Source organism: Pestalotiopsis fici (assembly GCF_000516985.1).
Source record: "Pestalotiopsis fici W106-1 unplaced genomic scaffold PFICI_Scf_2, whole genome shotgun sequence".
Lineage (NCBI taxonomy): Eukaryota > Fungi > Ascomycota > Sordariomycetes > Amphisphaeriales > Sporocadaceae > Pestalotiopsis > Pestalotiopsis fici.
Window position 1 is genome coordinate 3,550,524 of NW_006917092.1, and position 20,854 is coordinate 3,571,377.

Here is a 20,854-nt window from a genome sequence, read left to right on the forward strand (position 1 = left end):
TTTTCATGCGACGAGGGGCTGCTCTAGGCTTTCCAGGCACGGTAGACGATTCTGGCTCCATACTTCTCGCCCTTCTTCAGCAGGACCTGGCTCTTCCACTTGTCTTCATTGATAGCGTTCACAAAGCGACTGGGCTCAACGCAGAAACCGCTGCGGGCGCCTCTTGCTGGAGCTCCTTCAACGGCGGGTACATCAATGTATTTTCCAGTGTAGAATTGGAACGCGGGTTCCGTGCTGTGCACCTCCAGGTGGATTTTAGAGCTTGGGTGGCTGGCTGAAACCAATCTGGTCAATGGCTGGGAACGAGTATCCAAGGGAATAGACCCCGATGACGTCGAAGGGTCGACCACGAAGCAGTCGTCAATGTCTGGATCCACTGCGCCGAGCGTGAATGGCTTGTGAGTAGCGACGTGGGGATATGTTGTTGGATCGGCGGTTGGAATACCAGAGGCATCAACAGGGAGGTAGGATGGAGTGCAAAGCTGCACCTGCGTTCCCTCGATCGTCGGTCCGCCAGTCAGGTTAAAGTAGCTGCCAATGTCAGTATATAGATGTCTGGACTTTAGGGTCACAGGAGACCTACGAGTGGTTGGTGATGTTGACGACTGTTTCCTCAGCACCGCTCAGTAGTTCCGCCTCGTACTCAATTCCCAGCACCACAACCTCTATGCCGTCAATCTTTTGCGTGCCAGTTGTGTAGATGGCCTTGACCAAGACCTCGCCAGGAAACCCTTCATCGCCATCCTCACTCTTCAGGGAGAATTCTACACTCTCCCCGCCCTCCAGGCCGTCGATGCCGGGAATTTGTCTGATCCCAATCTTCTTTGGTCCCTCCCAGATCCTTTTGCCCCAGCCTTTGATACCGCCGTGTAAACTGTTGGGGCCATTGTTGGCGGCCAATGTGTAGCTTGAACCGTTCAGGGAGCTGATCTTGGCGTCCTTGATGCGGTTGGCGACGCGGCCAATGGTCTCGCCAAAGTAGGGACCGTTGTGCGACACGTAGAGATCTTGAGTCGGGAAGCCCTGTACGATATTGACTCCAGCCACATTAATGGATTGGATGACGGCGCCAAGAGGCAACAAGGAGATTTCGGGCTCGGTAGACATGGTGGGCGTAATGATGTCGTGTTTGCGGGCGAGCTTATACTGGCGTAGCTTGAGCTTGGAGAAGATGAGAAAGGTCGGATATTTGTTGTTGTTATTCCGGACTGCCAGCGGCGTGCTACAGCGAAGAAAGCGAGCGGATATTTAGAGAGAAAAGCAGAGAAGAGACTCCAAGAGCGGGAGAGAACAGAATTGCGGGAAATGCAACAATTGCAGAGATCAGGCTATTTACATGGTACTACAGCTCCAAGTTTCTCGAGTGGGACGCCTCCATTGTAATAGAGCTGTCACCCCACCAAGTGACGATCGAGGGGCTCGCAATGGCGGGGTATCCGGTGGGCAATTATGCGACAAGGTTGGATTTTGGGGGGCAAGACCTAGCCGCTGTACGGGATAGCTTGAGTTTTAACACGTGGGATTGGGGCGTCTATACGGACATCGCAAAGAATAAGTCCGTGAGTCTCTGGGTCAAATGCAAGACTACCTACCGATTGGCGGTCATATCTGTATATCCTTTCACGTTGTCAGTCCTCGCCTTCAATGATAGAACCCATGTCAGCTCGCTTCATTTGTTCATTATTATTATGCTATCTGCTGCAACTCGGCAATATCTTATGAGCTCACCCGAGGCTTTGGCAAAGGCAATATTGCAGACGCCGTGAAACCGGAGAGAAATGGCTGCCCGAGCTGGCTAACTTGGATCAAGCAGCAAAGGTTACACAATGATGCACAGTCGATCTTGAAGTGCACTTTTGAAGTTATACGAAAACAGCGATGTCGTTATGATCCTATCATGCAATTCGATTTCTTGTGAGAACCATCCACTCGCTTGGCTTGTGAGGATCGAATAGTTATTGGGAGGGCCATTAGCAGAATCCACGGTTATATACATTTAGGAATAGGAGGGAAGTTTTTGTGTGAACCCGGTCATTGTGCGCAAAGTTCTGGTTAGGACAAGGAAGCTAGGTTAATCACGCTTCAGATAGACTTCTAGCTTCAACGGCTTGCTCCGTACCGTATGTACCTACCTACGTGCAGTAATGCATGTAAGGAACGTGCTTCGTACAAGGGAGATGAAATAAAATCTCTAAATTGATGTAGACATGGTAGAGCAGATGAGCAACATTGAGGCCTAGACTAGTCGGGAGTGGTATGATCTCAGATATGTTTCACCAATTCATGACCTGGCTGGAGCTGCTCTGTTACCTGTTTCAACCCACCAACATTCAACCAGAGCAATTGTGCGCTGCAATGAATATTCGCACGGGACTATTTTCGGTTCCAAGGCAAGAGCCGCAGCCAACCAGATAGCTTACACAGGTAGGGAGCAACCACAACCTTAGGTACTAGGTACATTAAGGTAGGTATTAAGAGGTACCTGCCGAAGATTAATGCAGTGTACAGTTGCACCCTTTGAGCCCTCTTGGAAATTGAGCCAATCCTGACAGTTCCAAGTAAGCTTAGACAAGCTGCACACACACACAATTGATTATCGTACTGCAACTGCGGCCGGATGATTTCATTTACAACCTGGAACAGCATCGAAAACAGCACTGGTCATTGGGGTCTCGGAGAACAAAGCTTGGTCGCTCAATCACTCAGTTCTACAACTTTCCAGCCTATCTATCTTCTCAATATCGGTGGAATATCCCTCTGGATCTTGCGTCTAATTTACAGGCTTCACTTTACTTTATCACCCAGCAGGCTCATCAACAAGCGGTCATACATCAGTCAACCCAGAAGCTACGTCTCCTACCTACGTGGACCCTTATGCTTGGAGCCACCTCCACAATCATGTCTGGCGGCTCTTCATCACCAAATGCAACCCCGGCGAAAAGAAAAAGAGATGATGTCATTTTCGAACACATGTCTTCCAATATCTCGGCAGAGAAAGTTTTGACGGCACCTGTCTTTACCTTTGAACCTCCGTCCTTGTCACAAAACATAGTCGACGATGGCAGCAGCAGTCCTCGTACACGGGTTGCCAACAAGTTCCGTGACCTGTCGCTAGAGAGAAGTGGGGGCGGGGTTCGTGCCTCTCCGAGCCCAGATGGGATTGCCAGTGAGGAGCCGGCACTGGCAGCCGATGTACCACGCCAACATGCCATAGAGCACTCAGTGTTTGACTTCAACGCCGCCGTCGGTAAAGAGGCAGACGCCCAGGACATGCAACAGGATCAAGACGAGAGCAGCGCTATCCGCAAACGTCTAAAGCATTGCAATGCCAGCCAAGAATCGCCCCTCATGCTCAGCGGCGAGATCAGCGGCACGGCCACGGATCCTATGCAGTCGGAAGAGTCTGGCAAGGTCAAGCTGGACACGTCCGTAGACCCGAGCATGATAGGTATAGCACGATCGCTATCTATTGGTGGCTTGAAGAAATCCTATCCCTCCATCAATCGTCTTGCCGACTCGAAATCTCGTGGTCGCAAACGGGCAGGTACACCGCCGAGGCGCAAGGTATCAGACGTTGCAGAAGAAGCAGAGGCTGTCGTTGTGGACCCCGTCAGAGCTGCTCTTACATGGCACGAGGATGAAATCACTGTCTATGATTCCGAAGACAAGGACGACGACGGTACAGGTCTCAATGGAATTGGATTTAGGCCAACACCCGCCATTGCTTACCAGCGGGCACAAAAGAGGAAGAAACAGTTGTCCGAATACAAGAAGCGTGAGGAAAGTGAAGCCAGGGCCCTAAGGAATCAAAAGCGCAGAGAGTTGCTTGGAGAAGCCGAGGATAAGAGGCGTCAGTCAATAGTCCGCGTTCGATTCTCAGATGCGAACCCGGAAACACTGGAGACGAGTTGACATAACGAGTTGCATTGCGTTGCTTTTCATCACCACAACAACATACCCCATCAGCATTTAAAGACGACTTTGCGAAGGCACGATCGAGCCGATTAGACCGGAACGGCAGTATCTGGCAGATCACTACGGTCTGATCTGACCAGTTTTTATCTTGGAGGAATCATCCATCCCTCGGAGCTCTTTGGTGAAGAACTGTCACCCTCCATAGGACGACTGCGGGCAGTTCAAGGGCATCGCCATTTACTACAATGGCTGAAATATACAATAGATTTACAATATTGACCGTTCCCTCGTTGGAGTGGGATCACCAAAACTTGTACCAGCTCTTTTGCTCCGCCTGCTTGGCCTTCTCCCGAGCCTCTGCTCTCAACCGTGCAACCTCATCAGCCTTGGCCTTCTTCTCGGCCTGCTTCCTGTCCATGACTTCTACCACCCTAGCCATGGCCTTGCGCTCTTCTTCCCTTTGGTACCGGCATACCTCAAATTGTATTATGGATCCAGCCATAAAGGAAGCGGCCGCCCAGTTCGCTGCCTTGGGAATACGTGCTAGATATGGAGAGGCAGAATTAGCGATTTGATCCTTATCATGGATTGCCAGTTGGTTTCGCTGCACTAACCTCCCGTGAGATACCGTCCCATGCCCACGACAAAACCAGCGCCAATGCCCGTCATCCAACCTTGCCGTGCACAAGGGATCTGATGCACGTTGAGGAAATCATCCGATTTTATTGACTTGATTCCATCCGATATCGTCGGCCGCTGGTTGTGTTCCTGCTGCTGACCCTCTGAAGGGCCTCTCGAGACGGTCCCATCCCTGTCCTCGGGCTTCGAGCCGTGGAATATTTCGTAGACTTGGGGTTTGCCAACGTGATCTGGGGGTGCCGTAGCCCCCGGAGGAGGGCCCCGAGGCTGCGGTTGTGTTGTGTTCTCGTCCTGTGCCATTGATACCGATTTTCAGTGGTACGATATTGAAGCTCATGAAAATCCTCAGCGGCCGACAAGCAGATTTGGAGCTATGACGCCGCGATGCCGGGGCGGGACAGGACTGAAGCTGCAAGTGTGGGGTCATCTGCAATTGAAGTGCGCTAACAACGTGCTGCTGAGATCTGGGCGCGCTGACAGGGGTCCGCTGGGGGGCATTTGTCACTTTACGCGCTTTAGCAGGTCCTGGCCCGCGTCAAGGCGAGACGCGTCTTTGCAAAGTGGATTTCCCGATTGACCAACGATTTTTGTATTGATCATAATACCAACAAAGCCCTCCATTGACTGGCTTATGCTTTGCCCAAGTGTCTTTTCTCCTTCATTTCTGATGTATCTTCTCTAAAGTATTAGACTCTGTCAGAAGCGAGGAAAAAGATACTCCATCAGATGTCGCCAGCCTTCAGTCCTTGTATACTCAACCATTACCAATAGGCCCAGCAGGAATCTTAGACCTATTGAAGGACATCATACCTTTGAGGCAAGTAAGACAGCGACTTGCGGGCGCATAATCCTCGACGATGCCCAACACACATCTAAATCGCAAGCCTACCAAAGGCTACGCCGGTCGTGGCGGCAAAAAGGCCTTTCATGGCAGAAAAACACAAACTTTTGCCGCCACGTCGCGCGCAGAAGGCACATCAGCAGACGAGAAGGCTGAACGCGCCGCCCTCGCCCAAAGCATTGACGAGTCCATGGGCTTTGCCCGCTACGAGTCCGGCCGCAAGAAGGAGGGTTGGCTAGTCAATGTGCAACCCACGACCGTCGCACTCTCCGAATCCGACGGCGGACGAGCTGCGCTGGATTGCTACTTCATCGAAGAAGACGGGCAGACCTTCAAAGCGACTGTCGAGTACGAACCATACTTTCTAATCGCAGTGCGGAAAGGCCACGAAAGCGAGGTAGAGGAATGGGTGAAACGAGTGCCTGGTGGCGGCGTGGTCAAGGGCGTCAAGAGGATCGACAAGGAGGACTTGAGTATGCCCAACCATCTCTTGGGGTATCGAAGGACATTTCTAGAACTCCGCTTCCGAAATGTCAACGATTTGATGTCTGCAAGGAAGGATATAATGCCTGTGGCTGAGAAGAACCGGAAAGCCATGGGCACTGTAGATGTATATGCAGAGGTTGCCGCGTAAGTAAAACCTGGCGTCGAATGACCCGGACCGTACAATGGTGGAAAGATTACTGACTGAGGCATCAACAGAGAACAAGCGGGATTTGACCTCTTTGATGATTCACGAGACGACGATAAACGACATAATGCTTCTTTCGCCGATGCGAGCGACTACATTGTCGACATCAGGGAATTTGATGTTCCCTACCATGTAAGAGTAATGATAGATATGGGTATGCTACCAAGTCTGAATGGACCGAAATGGCACAAGTGCTGATATATCGCAGATATTAGAGCCGGAAAATGGTATTTCGTCGAGGCGAAACACGGCATCACAACAATAAAGCTGAACGAGGAACGTCTGGCACCCGCAGATCCAGTGGTCATGGCCTTTGATATCGAAACGACGAAACTTCCACTCAAGTTCCCCGACGCCGCGATTGACCAGATCATGATGATTTCGTACATGATCGATGGCCAGGGTTTTCTCATCACGAACCGGGAGATTGTGTCAGAGGACATTGCCGACTTCGAGTACACACCCAAACCAGAATACGCCGGTCCATTTATGATTTTCAACGAGCCAGATGAAAAGGCAGTCATAGAGCGTTTCTTCTTACACATCAAAGAGGCAAGGCCAACAGTCATTGCGACCTACAACGGAGACTTTTTCGATTGGCCATTCGTGGAAGCCCGTGCCAGTGTCAATGGTATCGACATGTACCGGGAAATCGGATGGAAAAAAGACAGTGAAGACATCTACAAGTGCACATATGGCGTACATATGGATTGTTTCGCTTGGGTCAACCGTGATTCCTACCTGCCGCAAGGAAGTCGCGGTCTGAAAGCAGTCACAGTAGCCAAGCTCGGCTACGACCCAGATGAGCTTGATCCCGAGTTGATGACTCCGTACGCCGCCGAGAGACCCCAGACGCTGGCCGAATACTCCGTCTCCGATGCTGTTGCGACCTATTACCTGTACATGAAGTATATCCACCCCTTCATCTTCTCCTTGTGTACAATCTTGCCTCTGGGAGGTGATGACGTGCTGCGCAAGGGAACCGGTACCTTGTGCGAGATGCTGCTCATGGTGCAAGCCTATCAGCAAGAAATTGTACTGCCGAATAAGCATGTTGCTCCCAAAGAGTCATTTTGGGATGGTCATCTTCTCGATGCGGAAACCTACGTGGGTGGACACGTCGAAAGTATTGAAGCCGGAGTCTTCCGTGCTGATATACCAGAGAACTTTGCCGTGGACACTGGCGCAGTAGATGAGCTTCTCCGGGATCTTGATGCTGCCCTCAAGTTCAGTATCACCGTTGAAGAGAAGAAGTCATTGGACGACGTTGTTAACTACGAGGAAGTCAAGGAGCAGATTGCCGCTCGTCTCAATCAATTAAAGGAAACACCCAACCGGAGTGAGAGGCCTCTCATATACCATTTGGACGTTGCTTCCATGTATCCGAACATCATGACGACGAACCGGTTACAGCCAGATTCCATGATCCAGGAGTCTGACTGTGCCGCCTGCGATTTTAACCGTCCAGGAAAGACCTGCGACAGAAGGATGCCGTGGGCTTGGAGGGGCGAGTATCTTCCTGCCAAGCGAGACGAATACAACATGATTCGGCATGCTCTGGAAAACGAAAAGTTTCCTGGCAAATACCCCAAGTCGCCAATGAGGACGTTTCAAGAGCTATCAGAAGATGAAAGAGCCGCTCTTGTGCGGAAACGTTTGCAGAATTTCAGTCAAAAGGTTTACCACAAGATTCGTGACCAAACTACAATCGTCCGCGAAGCCATCATCTGTCAGAGAGAAAATCCATTCTACATCAACACAGTCCGAGATTTCAGAGATCGTCGCTACGACTACAAGGGCAAAGCAAAGGTGTGGAAGGGTAAAACTGACAGCTTGAAGTCTGCTGGCGCGCCCTCATCAGAAGTTGACAATGCAAAGAAGATGATTGTCTTGTTTGACTCTTTGCAGCTTGCACACAAGGTCATTCTCAATTCCTTCTACGGATATGTCATGCGCAAGGGATCTCGGTGGTATTCCATGGAAATGGCTGGCGTGACCTGTCTGACGGGTGCCACCATTATTCAGCTGGCTAGACAACTTGTCGAGCGTCTCGGTCGGCCACTGGAACTGGACACTGACGGTATTTGGTGCATGTTGCCGGCCACATTTCCAGAGAACTTTGCCTTCAAGCTCAAGAACGGCAAGAAGCTGGTCATTTCCTACCCTTGTGTGATGTTGAATCATCTTGTTCACGACAAATTCACGAATCACCAGTACCAAACTTTGGTAGATCAAAAGACGTTCAAGTACGAAACACACAGTGACAACTCCATCTTCTTCGAGGTCGATGGCCCCTACAAGGCTATGGTTTTGCCAACATCCAAAGAGGAAGACAAGAACTTGAAGAAGCGTTATGCTGTCTTCAACGACGATGGAAGTCTGGCTGAACTCAAGGGCTTCGAGGTCAAGCGACGTGGTGAGCTGAAGCTCATCAAGATCTTCCAACAGCAAATTTTCAAATTCTTCCTCGAGGGTACCACACTGGCCGAATGTTACGCTGCAGTTGCCAAGGTTGCCAATCGGTGGTTGGATGTACTACACAGCAAAGGTTCCACCCTGGCCGATGAGGAACTAGTTGATCTCATTTGTGAGAATCGAAGCATGTCAAAGACCCTCGAAGAGTACGGCAACCAGAAGTCGACATCTATCACGACCGCCAAGCGTCTTGCCGAGTTCTTGGGTGAGCAGATGGTGAAAGACAAAGGTCTCAATTGCAAGTACATCATTTGTGCCAAACCAAGAAATGCACCCGTTACAGAGCGAGCTGTGCCGGTAGCCATCTTCTCTTCCGACACCGATATCAAGAGGCGGTATTTGACAAAATGGCTGAAGGAAGAGCCTACAGACATGGACCCCAGAGCTCTCCTTGACTGGGATTACTATCTTGAACGTCTTGGGTCTGTCATCCAGAAGCTGATCACAATTCCCGCCGCGCTACAGAAAGTCCGCAATCCTGTACCTCGTGTACCGCACCCGGACTGGCTACAACGGCGAATCAACATCAAAGACGACAAGATGAAGCAGAAAAAGATGACCGACATGTTTGCTAGCAAGGGGCCTTTGGAAGATATTACGAATATTTCTGGGTCCCGGCTGGACGATGTTGAGGATTTCGGAACCAAGCTTCTCAAGCCCAAAAGTACCACAGCGGTCATCAACTCGTCTCAAGTCGCACCAGCCGCGCAGAAGAGGAAGTCTCCTGAGCCTGAGAAGGATAATACCGATCCATTTGCAGCTCTACCCAAAGTGATGCCTAGCCCGTCCGAAGATTACCCAGCCTTTCTCGAGTACCAGAAGCAAAAGTGGAAAATCCAGAAAGCTGCTCGCATCAGACGCCGCCATCTGTTCGGTGAGCGCCGCGGCAATGTGGGAAGCAACATTCAACAGACATTCCGCAATCAGGCTGAAGTAACATTCAGAAGCACATGGCAGCTCCTGCAATTGAAGAACACTGACAATCCCGGTGTCGTCATGGCTTACGTCCTCATTGACGCCAAGATTCATATGCTCAAGATCAAGGTACCACGCACTGTCTTTCTCAACCTCAAAGGCAAGGATCTCCCCGAGATTGAAGTCGCTGGATGCGAAGCAGAGCAAGTCAATCATACGCTGCCCAACGGCCATTCTTCAACGCACTTGTTCAAGCTTACCGTGCCCGAAGAGATTTATTTTGCCGAAGCAGACAAGTTCTCATTACTGTTCAATCACCCCAGTGTTGAAGGCGTGTACGAGAAACAAGTCCCATTGAGCATTCGTGCCGTCTTACAACTTGGAAATTTGGCGACGATCGACGAAAGTCAAGCTGGTGTTTTGGGCAAGGGTTTGGAGCAAGGATTTGACCTGGGTAGCTTGAAGAGACCACTCAAGCCCAAGGCATATCTCGACACCAATCCGCTAGCCTACTTGTACATCTCGCACATCACCTCGGGTGAAAGACAGATCTTTGGACTCTTTTCATCCACTGGCGATCAGGCTCATATCGTCATCTTGCAGAAGAACAAGGATGCCGGCACTGATCTTCCGAATGTTGGAAGAATATACAATGAGTTGCTCACCAAACGTATGACGGACGGTCAAGGCACGAACTGGCAAGACTGCTTCAGCTACCAAAGCACGCTGAGCTTCAAGGTTACTCAAGTCACGACTCGCAGGAAAGCGCACCTTGAGATTGGAGATTTGATCAAGAAGATGAGGAAAGACGAGCTCCGACCACAGATGCTGGTTCTTCAGTCCTCGCAGCGGAGTCAACTAGTGCATGATGTCCCCGTGCTGGCAGATTTTCCTATTCTGCCACTCAAGTATGACCAGGCGGACAGTGCACTGCCGCCGCTGGGATGGCAGTCAGTTATTGCGAAGCGATTAGTGACTCATTATCTTAATCTTGGCTCCTGGATCCTCCACCTCACAGCTCTCGCCCGCTACGGCGACATTCCCCTCTGCAACTTGGAGCGCGATGACCCTCGCTTCCTCATCGATGTTGCTTATGCGCGTCGCCTCCAGACCAACAATGTTGTCTTGTGGTGGTCTCCCGCACCACGGCCCGATCATGCCGGTTATGAACAGGATGATGTGACGGGGCCACTCGACACTGTTGCCATGCCATCCGTCAACAACCCGGGAACTTATGCCTCGGTATGCATCGACTTGGATGTTCGCAATTTGGCCATCAACACCATCCTGACGTCTTCACTGATCAATGAGCTCGAGGGTGCCGATTCCATATCATTCAATCCTGCAGCAGACTCCAGTGGTGGTGACGGTTCAGAGACACTGTACTCTGAGAACGCCTTTGCAAACGCTGGCGTCCTCGTGTTGCGTGAGATGGTCAAGTCATGGTGGGCAGAAGCCTGCAAAGGAAGTCCAATGGCCGATATCCTGGTGCAACATCTGGTTCGATGGGTAGAATCGCCCGACAGTTTCATGTACGATCGAGCCTTGCATTACTACGTACAGATGATGTCACGCAAGGCACTCCTTCAACTCATGGCCGACTTCCGGCGTGTTGGTTCACAAGTCGTATTTGCCAACTCCAACCGCCTTTTGCTGCAGACTACCAAAAGCGAGGTCGGTAACGCTTATGCCTACAGCCAGTACATCCTCAAGAGCATCAAGGGGAAACCCCTTTTCCACTTCATCGATCTTACGGTCAAGGAATACTGGGATTACCTCGTTTGGTACGATGAGTTCAACTATGGCGGAAAGGCGTGCCAGGAGGTTGTTGAGGCTGAAACTCAAGCCCTCGAGGTTGTCATGAATTGGCAACTCAAGATGTTCTTGCCTATTCGTCTTCAAGACACTTTCCAAAAATGGGTCGTCGAGTTCATTGAGACCATGCATGCACTGAAGCGAGGGCCTTCCAATCCCGACTCCACACCTCGTTCAACACAGCTGCCATTCAAGAGTCTTACTCAAGTAGATGTTGATGACGAAGGCCGAGCACCCATCATTCTTACCGGCGCTTTTGAAAAGCCACTGAAGAAGGAGATCAAGAGCCTTTTGGCGACCCAAGGACGCGAGCTGTTACATGCAGAGCTCGCATCCGACTGGTCTTTCCCCTCTCTCCCTGGCAGTCAGGATCTCATTACGACTTCTACAAGTGCAAAGAACAAGAAAACAACTGCCCTCCCTACAAAGAATGCAGTCTTGGAACTAGTCAAGTCTCTAATGCAAGTCCTCTCACTCGACAAGAATATCACGAACGAAGCACGACTTCTGCGCAAGGAGCTTCTGACACTGTTTGATGTTCGCGAGTTCTCCAAAGAAGCCGCCTTCAACAATCCCAGTGCCAGCCTCAAAGTTCCCCAGTGGAGCTGCCCTGAATGCACCCTTGCTCGAGACTGGGACCTGTGTCGCGATGAGGTTCTGCTTCCAGATATGGAAGCAATCATGAGCGCTTTGCCAGCAGATGCCACTACTGAGCAAATTCAAGCGGAATTGAAGAGAGCAGCCACGAGCAAGCCATGGACTTGCGAATACTGTGATGCCGAGTTTGACAGACTGCGTATCGAAGAGAGACTGATGGGTGATGTCGAGAGATTTGTGATTGAGTGGTCCACTCAGGACATCAAGTGTGCCAGATGTGGTGGTGTAAAGTTGAATGAGTTTGCCGAGCATTGTACATGCTCGGGACCTTGGACAGAGAGTGTCAAGCGTGATGAACTGGTCAAGAAGCTGGGAGTGTACAAAGGCGTTGCCGAGTGGTATGGATTGAGGATGCTGGGAGAGGCTGTTGGGGAGATTTGGGGTTGCCTGTAAATAGTTTGATAGCCGGACTTTTGTCTTGCTTATTGGCATTGGTCGGCGTCTGGTATCTTAATCAGGTCGTACTTGGCCTTGAATATGAGCATCATTTCCTCGCGATGTACATTCCATACCCCCCATGTCATTATGCGAGGAAGCTTGGTAAAAGTGCCCAAGATTCTCAGGCTTTCAGGACAGGTTTTTTGCGACTCAAGGCAGAAAAGCATTACGCTCAAGGCTTCACAATGCTCCTGGAAATCATGTTTAGCATAACTCGCATATAACAAAAAATCATCCCATGACGCGACTTGCTGAATATTTATAGCGTGTGTTACAAGTATGAAAAAACTTGCTCCAGCTAGTCGGACTATTACTTTACAGCTCGGGATGGTGTCTGTCCTAGCAGCAGAGTTTCATGTTGACTGTTACGCGATATATTGTAAGCATGTGATTGTCATGACCAGTGATAGAGCCCGGATAGTTGGTATATTTGATATGGAAAGCAGAAGCCTGACTATTCCATAATGATATGGAGTGCAATTACTTTTTATCTTAACTCCTTCGTAATAGCAGCCAAGCGTAGCTGATGATTAGACGAACGCAACTCCAAAATTGGTGATCCAGTCAACGCGGTATATCCCTGCAAAGGCCTGACACATATGGTATTCGTGAAATTTCAAGATTGTCTGGTTAGATGCCCGTTTTTGCAGCCTGTGACTGGAGATGTTTTAGGTGAGAATGTTCAAGGTCAATCAATATCGCTGAAAAGGACCGCTCAATAGTCCCGCGTGCTTTGGGCACAGGATGGCATTTCTGATGTGAATAGTATTTTGAGTGTGGATCGTATCGGACTTTGGGTGTTTCTGTACCATAAAGGGATTTCTGCACAGAGCCTGGCCCAAAAGAATTAGATCATGTCATTATTCAACCAGTCGCCATCAATGTGCACATTTAGATGATTTCCGACATACCTTGAACCTGGACGCTGTGATTGCCACTTGCCGGCTCGCCTAGGCCAATGGGAAAAATGCCAAAAGGACTACGTGTGCCGCTTTCTTTAGTGTCGTTGGAGACAGGTGCTGTTAACCGCAATAAGTTCATCGGTTGTGGATCCTCCAAGATACCTTCACTATTCTCCAGTTTCATTGTGGATGCAATTGTGAGAAGATCACGTAAAGAGTGTTGGCGAGATCCCCTTTCAGGCAAAGGCCATAGCCCTTTCTCGACAAGTGATGTCATCAAAGATCCAAGCATGACTAAATGACAATGCCTCTGCGTACGGTAGCATTTGTTCTGAATGCCTTGCGAAGGAATTACTTGGGACGATCTTGGCACAAAATCATCCACGGCATCTTGAAATACATCATAGATGTCAGCAACGGCTTTATCGCTCGCTGCTTGTGCTTTCTCTAGTATCATATTAACATGGGAACAAGGTGCAGTGGGGCCGGAAGGGGCGAGTACCTATGAGGCCAGGAGGTTGAGGGCCGTCGAATTCCCAATGTTTCAAATTAAATACCATCTCTTTCAGGGTGTTTTCCACCAGACATTGATCACCGAGCTCCCAAGCAATCCAAAGCTGTTTATGGAGAACCCATGGATAATCCGTCTTACGAACCAGCGTCCAACCGGAGGCATACTGATCACGCAGAGGCTGGAGCCACGACTTTGCCCATGGCCGGAGTACCTTTGCCAGATCGTACTTGTCGCTCAAGACAGTTAGCTCGTACAATCTCGGTATAGAGTCTCGCGATTTTAGGGACTCTAGGCTCTCAAATCGGCTGTGGATGATGTTGAGTATGGTAGTCATGGGCTCTACCTTATCATCTGGAAGCTCAACGATCCACTCGGCTTGACCTGGGTTGCTTGAACCGCGTGACTCCCCCCAAGGCCCGTACAACATTGATTTCCAGATTGTTGACGCCCTAGAAAGCGTCTTTGATTCGCATACGAATACAGTAGCCGTCCGATGTCCATGGCCATCATCGGAGCCGATACATTCCGTGGTTCCGACGCGAAGGTGCAAGTCTCCATCAGGGTCTACCACGACTTTCGCGTCCGTTGTGGGCAGACCTGGACATGGCTTTGTGATAGAGCACCGACGGATGCGACGAGGCATGGCTTGATATGCAGCCCAAACAGCATACGAGGCTGAGTGCTATCATTCCCAGCTAAGTGGTTATCTCGACTGGTGAGTTTTGTTCACCAATTTGTGCCAAGGTCACGTGATTTGGCTGAACAAATTTTGATGGGCGGGGCGGCCGAAATCGTTCCATTGTACAGAGTATTTTGGTTTGCCCGAATCTCGCGAGTTGCACAAATGAAGCATGGACTTTGTTCCTACTTCCCGTAGAAATCCTCTGAGTAGGTGCTAGGTAACCCATTATTATGAATCTTTTGTACAAAGCTCTAGGCTACTACTCGGTAGGCTAATCACTGCACCTAGAATGATTCGCTCGCTGTGATATACGCCGGGGCATGCTGAAGCCATTATAGCGCTGCCAGGTTGCCATGCTCGCAGTCCAGGACCCCTAAAATGCGGAGAACACATCTCTTCATAGCAGATGGATGAATGACAGAGGCAGCCAAGCAGCTAGTCCACAGGTACCTATAGTATTTTTCATCTTCATACCTGCTTATTCTAGGAATCATAGTTTCGTGCCTTGCTGGCAGGGCAAATGGAATCCAAACTGCATCAAAGCTTACTGACTTTGCATGCTAGTCGTGTGTTACTCCGAGGCTAGGCGTGGCTGGTCCGAAACGGTACGATCAACACCACTGATCAACAACACAAACCCACAGTTTCCCCGCTCGCTGTACGAAACTTCTACTTTGGGTCCTGGCTTGGCGTTCTTTCAAAACCTAGAAGACTTAATCCCAGTAGTCTTTTACGCGATGACTGCAAACGAGAACTCGTTACAGTCAGCTCGACTTTGCAGTTGATGACACTCTCTTGTGATTGCGTAAATCATTACCCAATAATCACCATTTAGCAAGAGACTATCATTTATTCACAAACAAGAACGGAGTAATCAACGGTCTTATTCAATCTATCTGGCAATATGACATCACAAAAGTATGATGATCCCGCCCTGTGCTTCATTGCCTCGGTAATCTTACTCAGCTTCTCGGGGCATCTTGTACTGTTTACGTTCAAGATGAACTTGATGATAAGGCATGTTATGCAATATATTGCTGCGATGTAACCTGGCTGCATAATCAAGCGGGTGATGAAGTAGAAGAAGCCAATCATATCCTTCTTCGTGTTGGCTATGCCTGCAGTGACCGTCTACGTTTGTCACACCCGTTCCTTGTAGCCTTGTTGCATACCGGGTCATACTGGGTCAGAATACTTATATATTGACTTTGACTGATTGCGGACTGTTTTACACGCGACGAAATATTGGCCTTTCCAGACTTCTACAAGCTTCGTTCAAACTTGTCAACAAAATTCAATCAAAGCAATGGCGACTCCCGGGCTTCGGAAGGTTGCTGAACTTGATGCCATTCAGGTTGATGATTTTGCCGACGAGTCGGAACGATACGCTGCGAAAGAGGCTGCACTTCGGCTTCTCAGGCGCGTTGAAACGCCGATTGAGCAGGTCTGGTCCCTCACCTTGGATGCACCCGGGGTCATCGCCTCTCTAGAAGTTTGTTTGAACTTGGGAATTTGGACAAAATGGCGAGAGTCAATCGATGGAACCAAGGATTCGGCCCGGAGCATCGATGATATCGTCAGAATGTGCACCGAGAGCGTTGAACCAAATCTACTCCGTGAGGAATATCTACTACAATGCCCGAAACAATGCTAACTCTCTTATAGGTCGACTCTTGCGCGCCATTGCTTCTTCGAGACTGTTAGAGGAGGTAGGCGTGGATACTTGGAAGCCGACACCGCTCACAGTGGCACTTGGCAACAAAGACACTCATCTTGGTGGAATGGTCGAATGGGGGTATGTTGATTTACTAATGACTGATTATTCTTACATATTGCTTACCTCTTCTTAGGTCACACTTTAGCCTCGTCGCAGGTGCCAACCTGCCCGGGTTCCTAAAGAGACACGGATATCAAGATCCACGTGATGCCGATAAATTCGACAACAATACCGATCTCTTTGGCAAAAACTTTTTTAGCCTTTGCAGCTCTGATCCCATCAAGAATCGAGTCTTCATGGAGATGATGACTTCATGGCAAGTGCAAAAGGTGGACTGGACACAAGTCTACGATACCAAAAGGATTGTTGACGGCGCCAACCTTTCTCAACCCCTTTTCGTGGACGTGGGCGGGATGCATGGTATCGACGCCGCCAGGCTGCTGGCTCGTCATCCCGATCTTCCAGAACACACACTCTTTCTACAAGATTTACCACATGTCGTTGCGTCAGAAGCACACCCGATAGACAAGCGCATTACAAAGGTGGCACACGACTTCTTCGAGCCGCAGCCGATAGTGGACGCCAGAGCGTACTTTCTTCACGCCGTGTCGCATGACTGGTCAGACACTGACTGTCTGCGAATCTTCAAGAACATTACACCCGCGATGAAGAGGGGATACTCCAAGTTGTTGATATACGAGGTTGTCCTGCCTCCAACGGGGGCCAATTCGATTCAAAGTGGCCTGGATCTGACCCTCATGATTGTACTTTCCAGTTTTGAGCGTACAGAGCAAGATTGGTACGGGCTACTAGAAAAGGCTGGTTTGCGAATTGTGAGTATTTCTCGACGGCCCGGTGCGGTTGAGAGCGTCATTGAGGCAGAGTTGGCTTGAGCTGGACATCATATCTCACGCCTGAAGTCGAAATCGATATCAATATGACCGTGAACCACAAGGGAAAGCTATCTACAATCGCCGTTCAAGGTGGATCTACGGCGGTTTTGAGAGTTTTGTGGGAGGTTGCCTTTGGCGAAATGCTTGCGAGCTTTTTCATACGTCTTATTAGTAAAAGCACATACCGTCTCGCTCATATTGAGCAAGTGAGTTTAATTCAGAAGTCCTTATCTCGATCATTACAATTTCCCAATCCATGGTCATGAAAGATTTAATCTCTAGCTGCATGTCATATCTCTCCAAATCATCGGTGCAGATGATATCTCAGACCGCCACTGGCCCGGGCTGCTGTAGTACCCGTATCATTACCCGGCGTTTTTATCCCACGCACGCAGTCTACTCAGCCTTTCAACGAATATAACGGTAATGTTGCATTAAATTCCGGGAAGAAGTGCGATTCGCTGAGAATAAATGACGCGGAGATCGTACATGAATTACGGCGGCTACAATATTATATACGGCTCTAGCCATTATCACGGCCCATTGATTGACAAAGATGCCTACATATGATAGTAGTCCCAGATGACTATTTTATATCTTTGGGAGACATAAAGCTACTCGTCTCCATTCTTCTTGCTCTGATAGATTTTGAAAGATCCAAAGTCGAGGCCCAAACCGATACAACTACCATGCATTTACCACTGCTCACATTCACCACACTGGTGCCAGTAGTGTTGGGGCAGGCGAGAGGAGATGGCAATTTTCTACGTTTCGGATGTTCTCAACTTGTTGTCGAGCGTATTGACCCCCTCGTCGCTCCAGGCTTGAACCCATCACCACACACCCATCAAGTCGTTGGTGGAAACAGCTTCAACGCTACAGTAAGAATCTGCTCGTCTTACTAGATGCGCAATCGCTAATATTGGATTCAGATGGACCCGAGCACTATTGATCCACCCGCACAGTCGACATGTACGTCGTGCATCTATACAGCGGACAAAAGCAACTATTGGACAGCCTCCATCTACTTCCAATCCCCCGAGAACGGTACCTTCAAGCGTGTTCCACAAATGGCCAACGGCCGCCTCAATCGAACGCTGTTGGAGCAAGACGGCGGTATTACCGTGTACTATATGCGGCCGTTCAGTGGGACAAACAAGAACACGACAGTCTTCCCTCCAGTATGTACCCATTGTCGCTGAAGAAAAGAGGTTGATCTGACATGACGGCACACACTCAGGGATTTCGAATGTTGGCTGGCGATCCTACCCTGCGTAACCGAACGGACAGCTTTGCCAACATCTGCCACCGTTGCCTGGCAGCCAGCGACCGTCTCATGGGCGGCGATGGCGCACCGTGCGATGCGAATGACTTTAAATCCTTCCCTCCTAAGATGTGCGCGGGAGGCATTCGTGCGACTGTGATATTTCCATCCTGCTGGGACGGAAAGAACTTGGACAGTCCCGATCACAGGACGCACGTCGCATACGGTCCCGGACAAGCGCTGGCGGGCGACCAGTGCCCCGATACACACCCTGTCAGAATACCACAAGTAATGTATGAGATCATGTACGACACGACCCAGTTCAACAATCCAGACTATTGGAAGGATGGTAAGCAGCCATTTGTGTACAGTTTTGGCGATCCGTAAGTGAACACCCCTTTGCGATAATCAATCGGCCATGAAAACTGGCACTGACCAGCATGATGAATCTAGGACTGGTTACGGTGCGCACGGTGACTATCTCTTTGGCTGGAAGGATGATGCCCTTCAGCGCGCCATGGATGGCCTCGGGACCACATGCGCCAGTGAAGATTGTACCCAGGTGCTCGACATTCAGTCCGGAAACGACGCCATCGCTTGTACCAAAGCCCAGCAGGCAACGGAGGATGTGGGGTCCTCGAATTGTGAGTATAACACTGACAACGTCTCAAAAATTGACAGACTGGTCCACTGATACAGATCGCAGGGCTCAAGACACTCCCGGGAGGTATGCCGATCATGTAGGCGTGGGGCTGAGGGTACTCTTATGGCCGACGCGGGACTTCGGAGCCGGACTTGTGACATGGGAGGTTCTCCATTATAATGCAATACCTATCTAGGTATCCAAACAGATTGGTCACCGCAGTCATCATGCGCAATATAGAAATTTCTCCTTGTCCTATGACCATACTGTGTACACTACCGTGAGCCCAAGCCCTGGCACTCATGGGGTGGTGACATGCGCCAAGCTTGCATCGGATATGCACAAGGACTTGTCAGCGGCTCAGAATTCTCTTCAAGTACAATGTCCGATTCCCGGACAATCATTAACATTCAACACCCACTCGCCACATCATCATGTCCTCCTCTTATCCGAATCACACGCGAGCTGCAGGTACACAAGACAACTGTACCCAATGACCGATACCCCGGATTTCGGATCCGCTATATGCCCTTTCACCCCACATTCCGTTCGGCAATTCGCCCGGAGAAGCGATTTTCTGTCACAAGCCTGAAACCATCAACTCGCAATTGCTCTGCCCCGACACTTATCAGCTGCAATCTACAACTCTCAACAATTACGACATGCATTGCGATTTTCACCCCACAATCTGTCCGATGCCGCTTACGAAGCACAACGTGAGCTGCCTCATTCGGAAGTCGATGATCTGTAATGGAATCGTAATTCCGACGGCCGATGTATAACTTTGACCTGGCCTGTACTGATACAGATATCAGTCCTATATCATTGCACCTCTGTGTTGTTTGCTTTATCTTTACATGTTACATGATTCATATTGAAGAAAGTCAATAACCAGGATGGCCACTTTTGAAATCTACGAGGTTCCAGCATCTCTGACCTTTCAGGATTATGTGAATATCTGTCAATGCGCAAGGACGCTTGCCGACGGTTATGACCGCAAGGTATGTGTGGCACGAATCTGATAAACGTTGGCCAGAAGTCGCTAACAAGAAGGCTGTAGGACAAGGCGCGTGTCTACGCATCGCTAACTCCGGATGAGGTGGTGGTCGACTATTCCAAAGTGAACAAGGAATGGGGCCGCATTTCGTACACGACGCAAAAGTTTGTTGACCTGTGGATGGGTCCCGAGCACCTGGGCGTCAAGGCCCTGGCCACGCAGCACTTGCTGGGCATACCCTACTTCAAGTCGGTCACGGATGAAGAGATTGTGGTCGAGTGGCATCAGTTGGCCAGCCACGCCAGACGGGAGAAGGGGGCTGACCACTCTGACCCCATGGCCAAGATCGTGGAGACTAGCGATGGACGTAGCTGGATGCAGCAGAAGTATGTCAAGGTTGGCACAGCCTGGAGAATTCGGGAGATCAGGCCCGAGGCCATTTACCACACTGGCGATTGGCAACAGGTCAGAAGAGCGGATGAAGAGTAATAGTGCCCCTACTTGTCCATATAATACGCATGCGACATGACGGAGGACTGGAATGAAGTGTATTATCACGGATTGCATGCAACTATAGAGCGATAGAAACTCGTCGGAAAGTTCAAATAGGGTGGAGTGCTGGTATCCATTCCAGTTTGAAGTACTCAATGCGAACTCAGTACGTCATGACACATGATCAAGCTGACGCGCGAATCTAATAAGAAGTTGTTATATCTCATATTCGAATATAAACTACGAATCTGAAAATTCTATATATGTCTATCTACTTGTCTATCTATGTGGTCGTCTATTTACATGAATTATCCGAAATGATCCCATCCAGATTCTATACTACAGATCCGCTAAACTAGAACGC

At 49.7% G+C, this 20,854-nt stretch overlaps 8 protein-coding genes across 8 annotated transcripts; 5 read left to right on the plus strand and 3 right to left on the minus strand.

The window, feature by feature from the left end:
• Nucleotides 1–23: 23 nt before the first annotated feature.
• PFICI_03264 (uncharacterized protein) lies at nt 24–1,107 on the minus strand (the record flags this gene model as incomplete). The annotated part of the gene is made up of 2 exons (XM_007831845.1): nt 24–531; nt 584–1,107. 2 exons carry the CDS (start codon nt 1,105–1,107, stop codon nt 24–26), a joined length of 1,032 nt encoding a protein of 343 aa, XP_007830036.1.
• Nucleotides 1,108–2,898: 1,791 nt separating this feature from the next.
• On the plus strand, nt 2,899–3,912 carry PFICI_03265 (uncharacterized protein; the record flags this gene model as incomplete). Its single annotated transcript, XM_007831846.1, has 1 exon — nt 2,899–3,912. The coding sequence occupies one exon, from the start codon at nt 2,899–2,901 to the stop codon at nt 3,910–3,912; it is 1,014 nt and encodes a 337-aa protein (XP_007830037.1).
• Nucleotides 3,913–4,216: 304 nt separating this feature from the next.
• PFICI_03266 (uncharacterized protein) lies at nt 4,217–4,854 on the minus strand (the record flags this gene model as incomplete). Its single annotated transcript, XM_007831847.1, has 2 exons — nt 4,217–4,458; nt 4,530–4,854. The coding sequence occupies 2 exons, from the start codon at nt 4,852–4,854 to the stop codon at nt 4,217–4,219; spliced, it is 567 nt and encodes a 188-aa protein (XP_007830038.1).
• Nucleotides 4,855–5,411: 557 nt separating this feature from the next.
• On the plus strand, nt 5,412–12,341 carry PFICI_03267 (DNA polymerase epsilon catalytic subunit A; the record flags this gene model as incomplete). The annotated part of the gene is made up of 3 exons (XM_007831848.1): nt 5,412–6,025; nt 6,098–6,240; nt 6,295–12,341. The coding sequence occupies 3 exons, from the start codon at nt 5,412–5,414 to the stop codon at nt 12,339–12,341; spliced, it is 6,804 nt and encodes a 2,267-aa protein (XP_007830039.1).
• Nucleotides 12,342–13,746: 1,405 nt separating this feature from the next.
• On the minus strand, nt 13,747–14,445 carry PFICI_03268 (uncharacterized protein; the record flags this gene model as incomplete). The annotated part of the gene is made up of 1 exon (XM_007831849.1): nt 13,747–14,445. One exon carries the CDS (start codon nt 14,443–14,445, stop codon nt 13,747–13,749), a length of 699 nt encoding a protein of 232 aa, XP_007830040.1.
• Nucleotides 14,446–15,790: 1,345 nt separating this feature from the next.
• On the plus strand, nt 15,791–17,094 carry PFICI_03269 (uncharacterized protein; the record flags this gene model as incomplete). The annotated part of the gene is made up of 3 exons (XM_007831850.1): nt 15,791–16,100; nt 16,150–16,279; nt 16,335–17,094. The coding sequence occupies 3 exons, from the start codon at nt 15,791–15,793 to the stop codon at nt 17,092–17,094; spliced, it is 1,200 nt and encodes a 399-aa protein (XP_007830041.1).
• A 689-nt stretch (nt 17,095–17,783) lies between these two features.
• PFICI_03270 (uncharacterized protein) lies at nt 17,784–19,102 on the plus strand (the record flags this gene model as incomplete). The annotated part of the gene is made up of 5 exons (XM_007831851.1): nt 17,784–17,975; nt 18,027–18,275; nt 18,335–18,741; nt 18,812–19,002; nt 19,065–19,102. 5 exons carry the CDS (start codon nt 17,784–17,786, stop codon nt 19,100–19,102), a joined length of 1,077 nt encoding a protein of 358 aa, XP_007830042.1.
• Nucleotides 19,103–19,897: 795 nt separating this feature from the next.
• On the plus strand, nt 19,898–20,487 carry PFICI_03271 (uncharacterized protein; the record flags this gene model as incomplete). The annotated part of the gene is made up of 2 exons (XM_007831852.1): nt 19,898–20,002; nt 20,062–20,487. 2 exons carry the CDS (start codon nt 19,898–19,900, stop codon nt 20,485–20,487), a joined length of 531 nt encoding a protein of 176 aa, XP_007830043.1.
• Between the last annotated feature and the right edge of the window lie 367 nt (nt 20,488–20,854).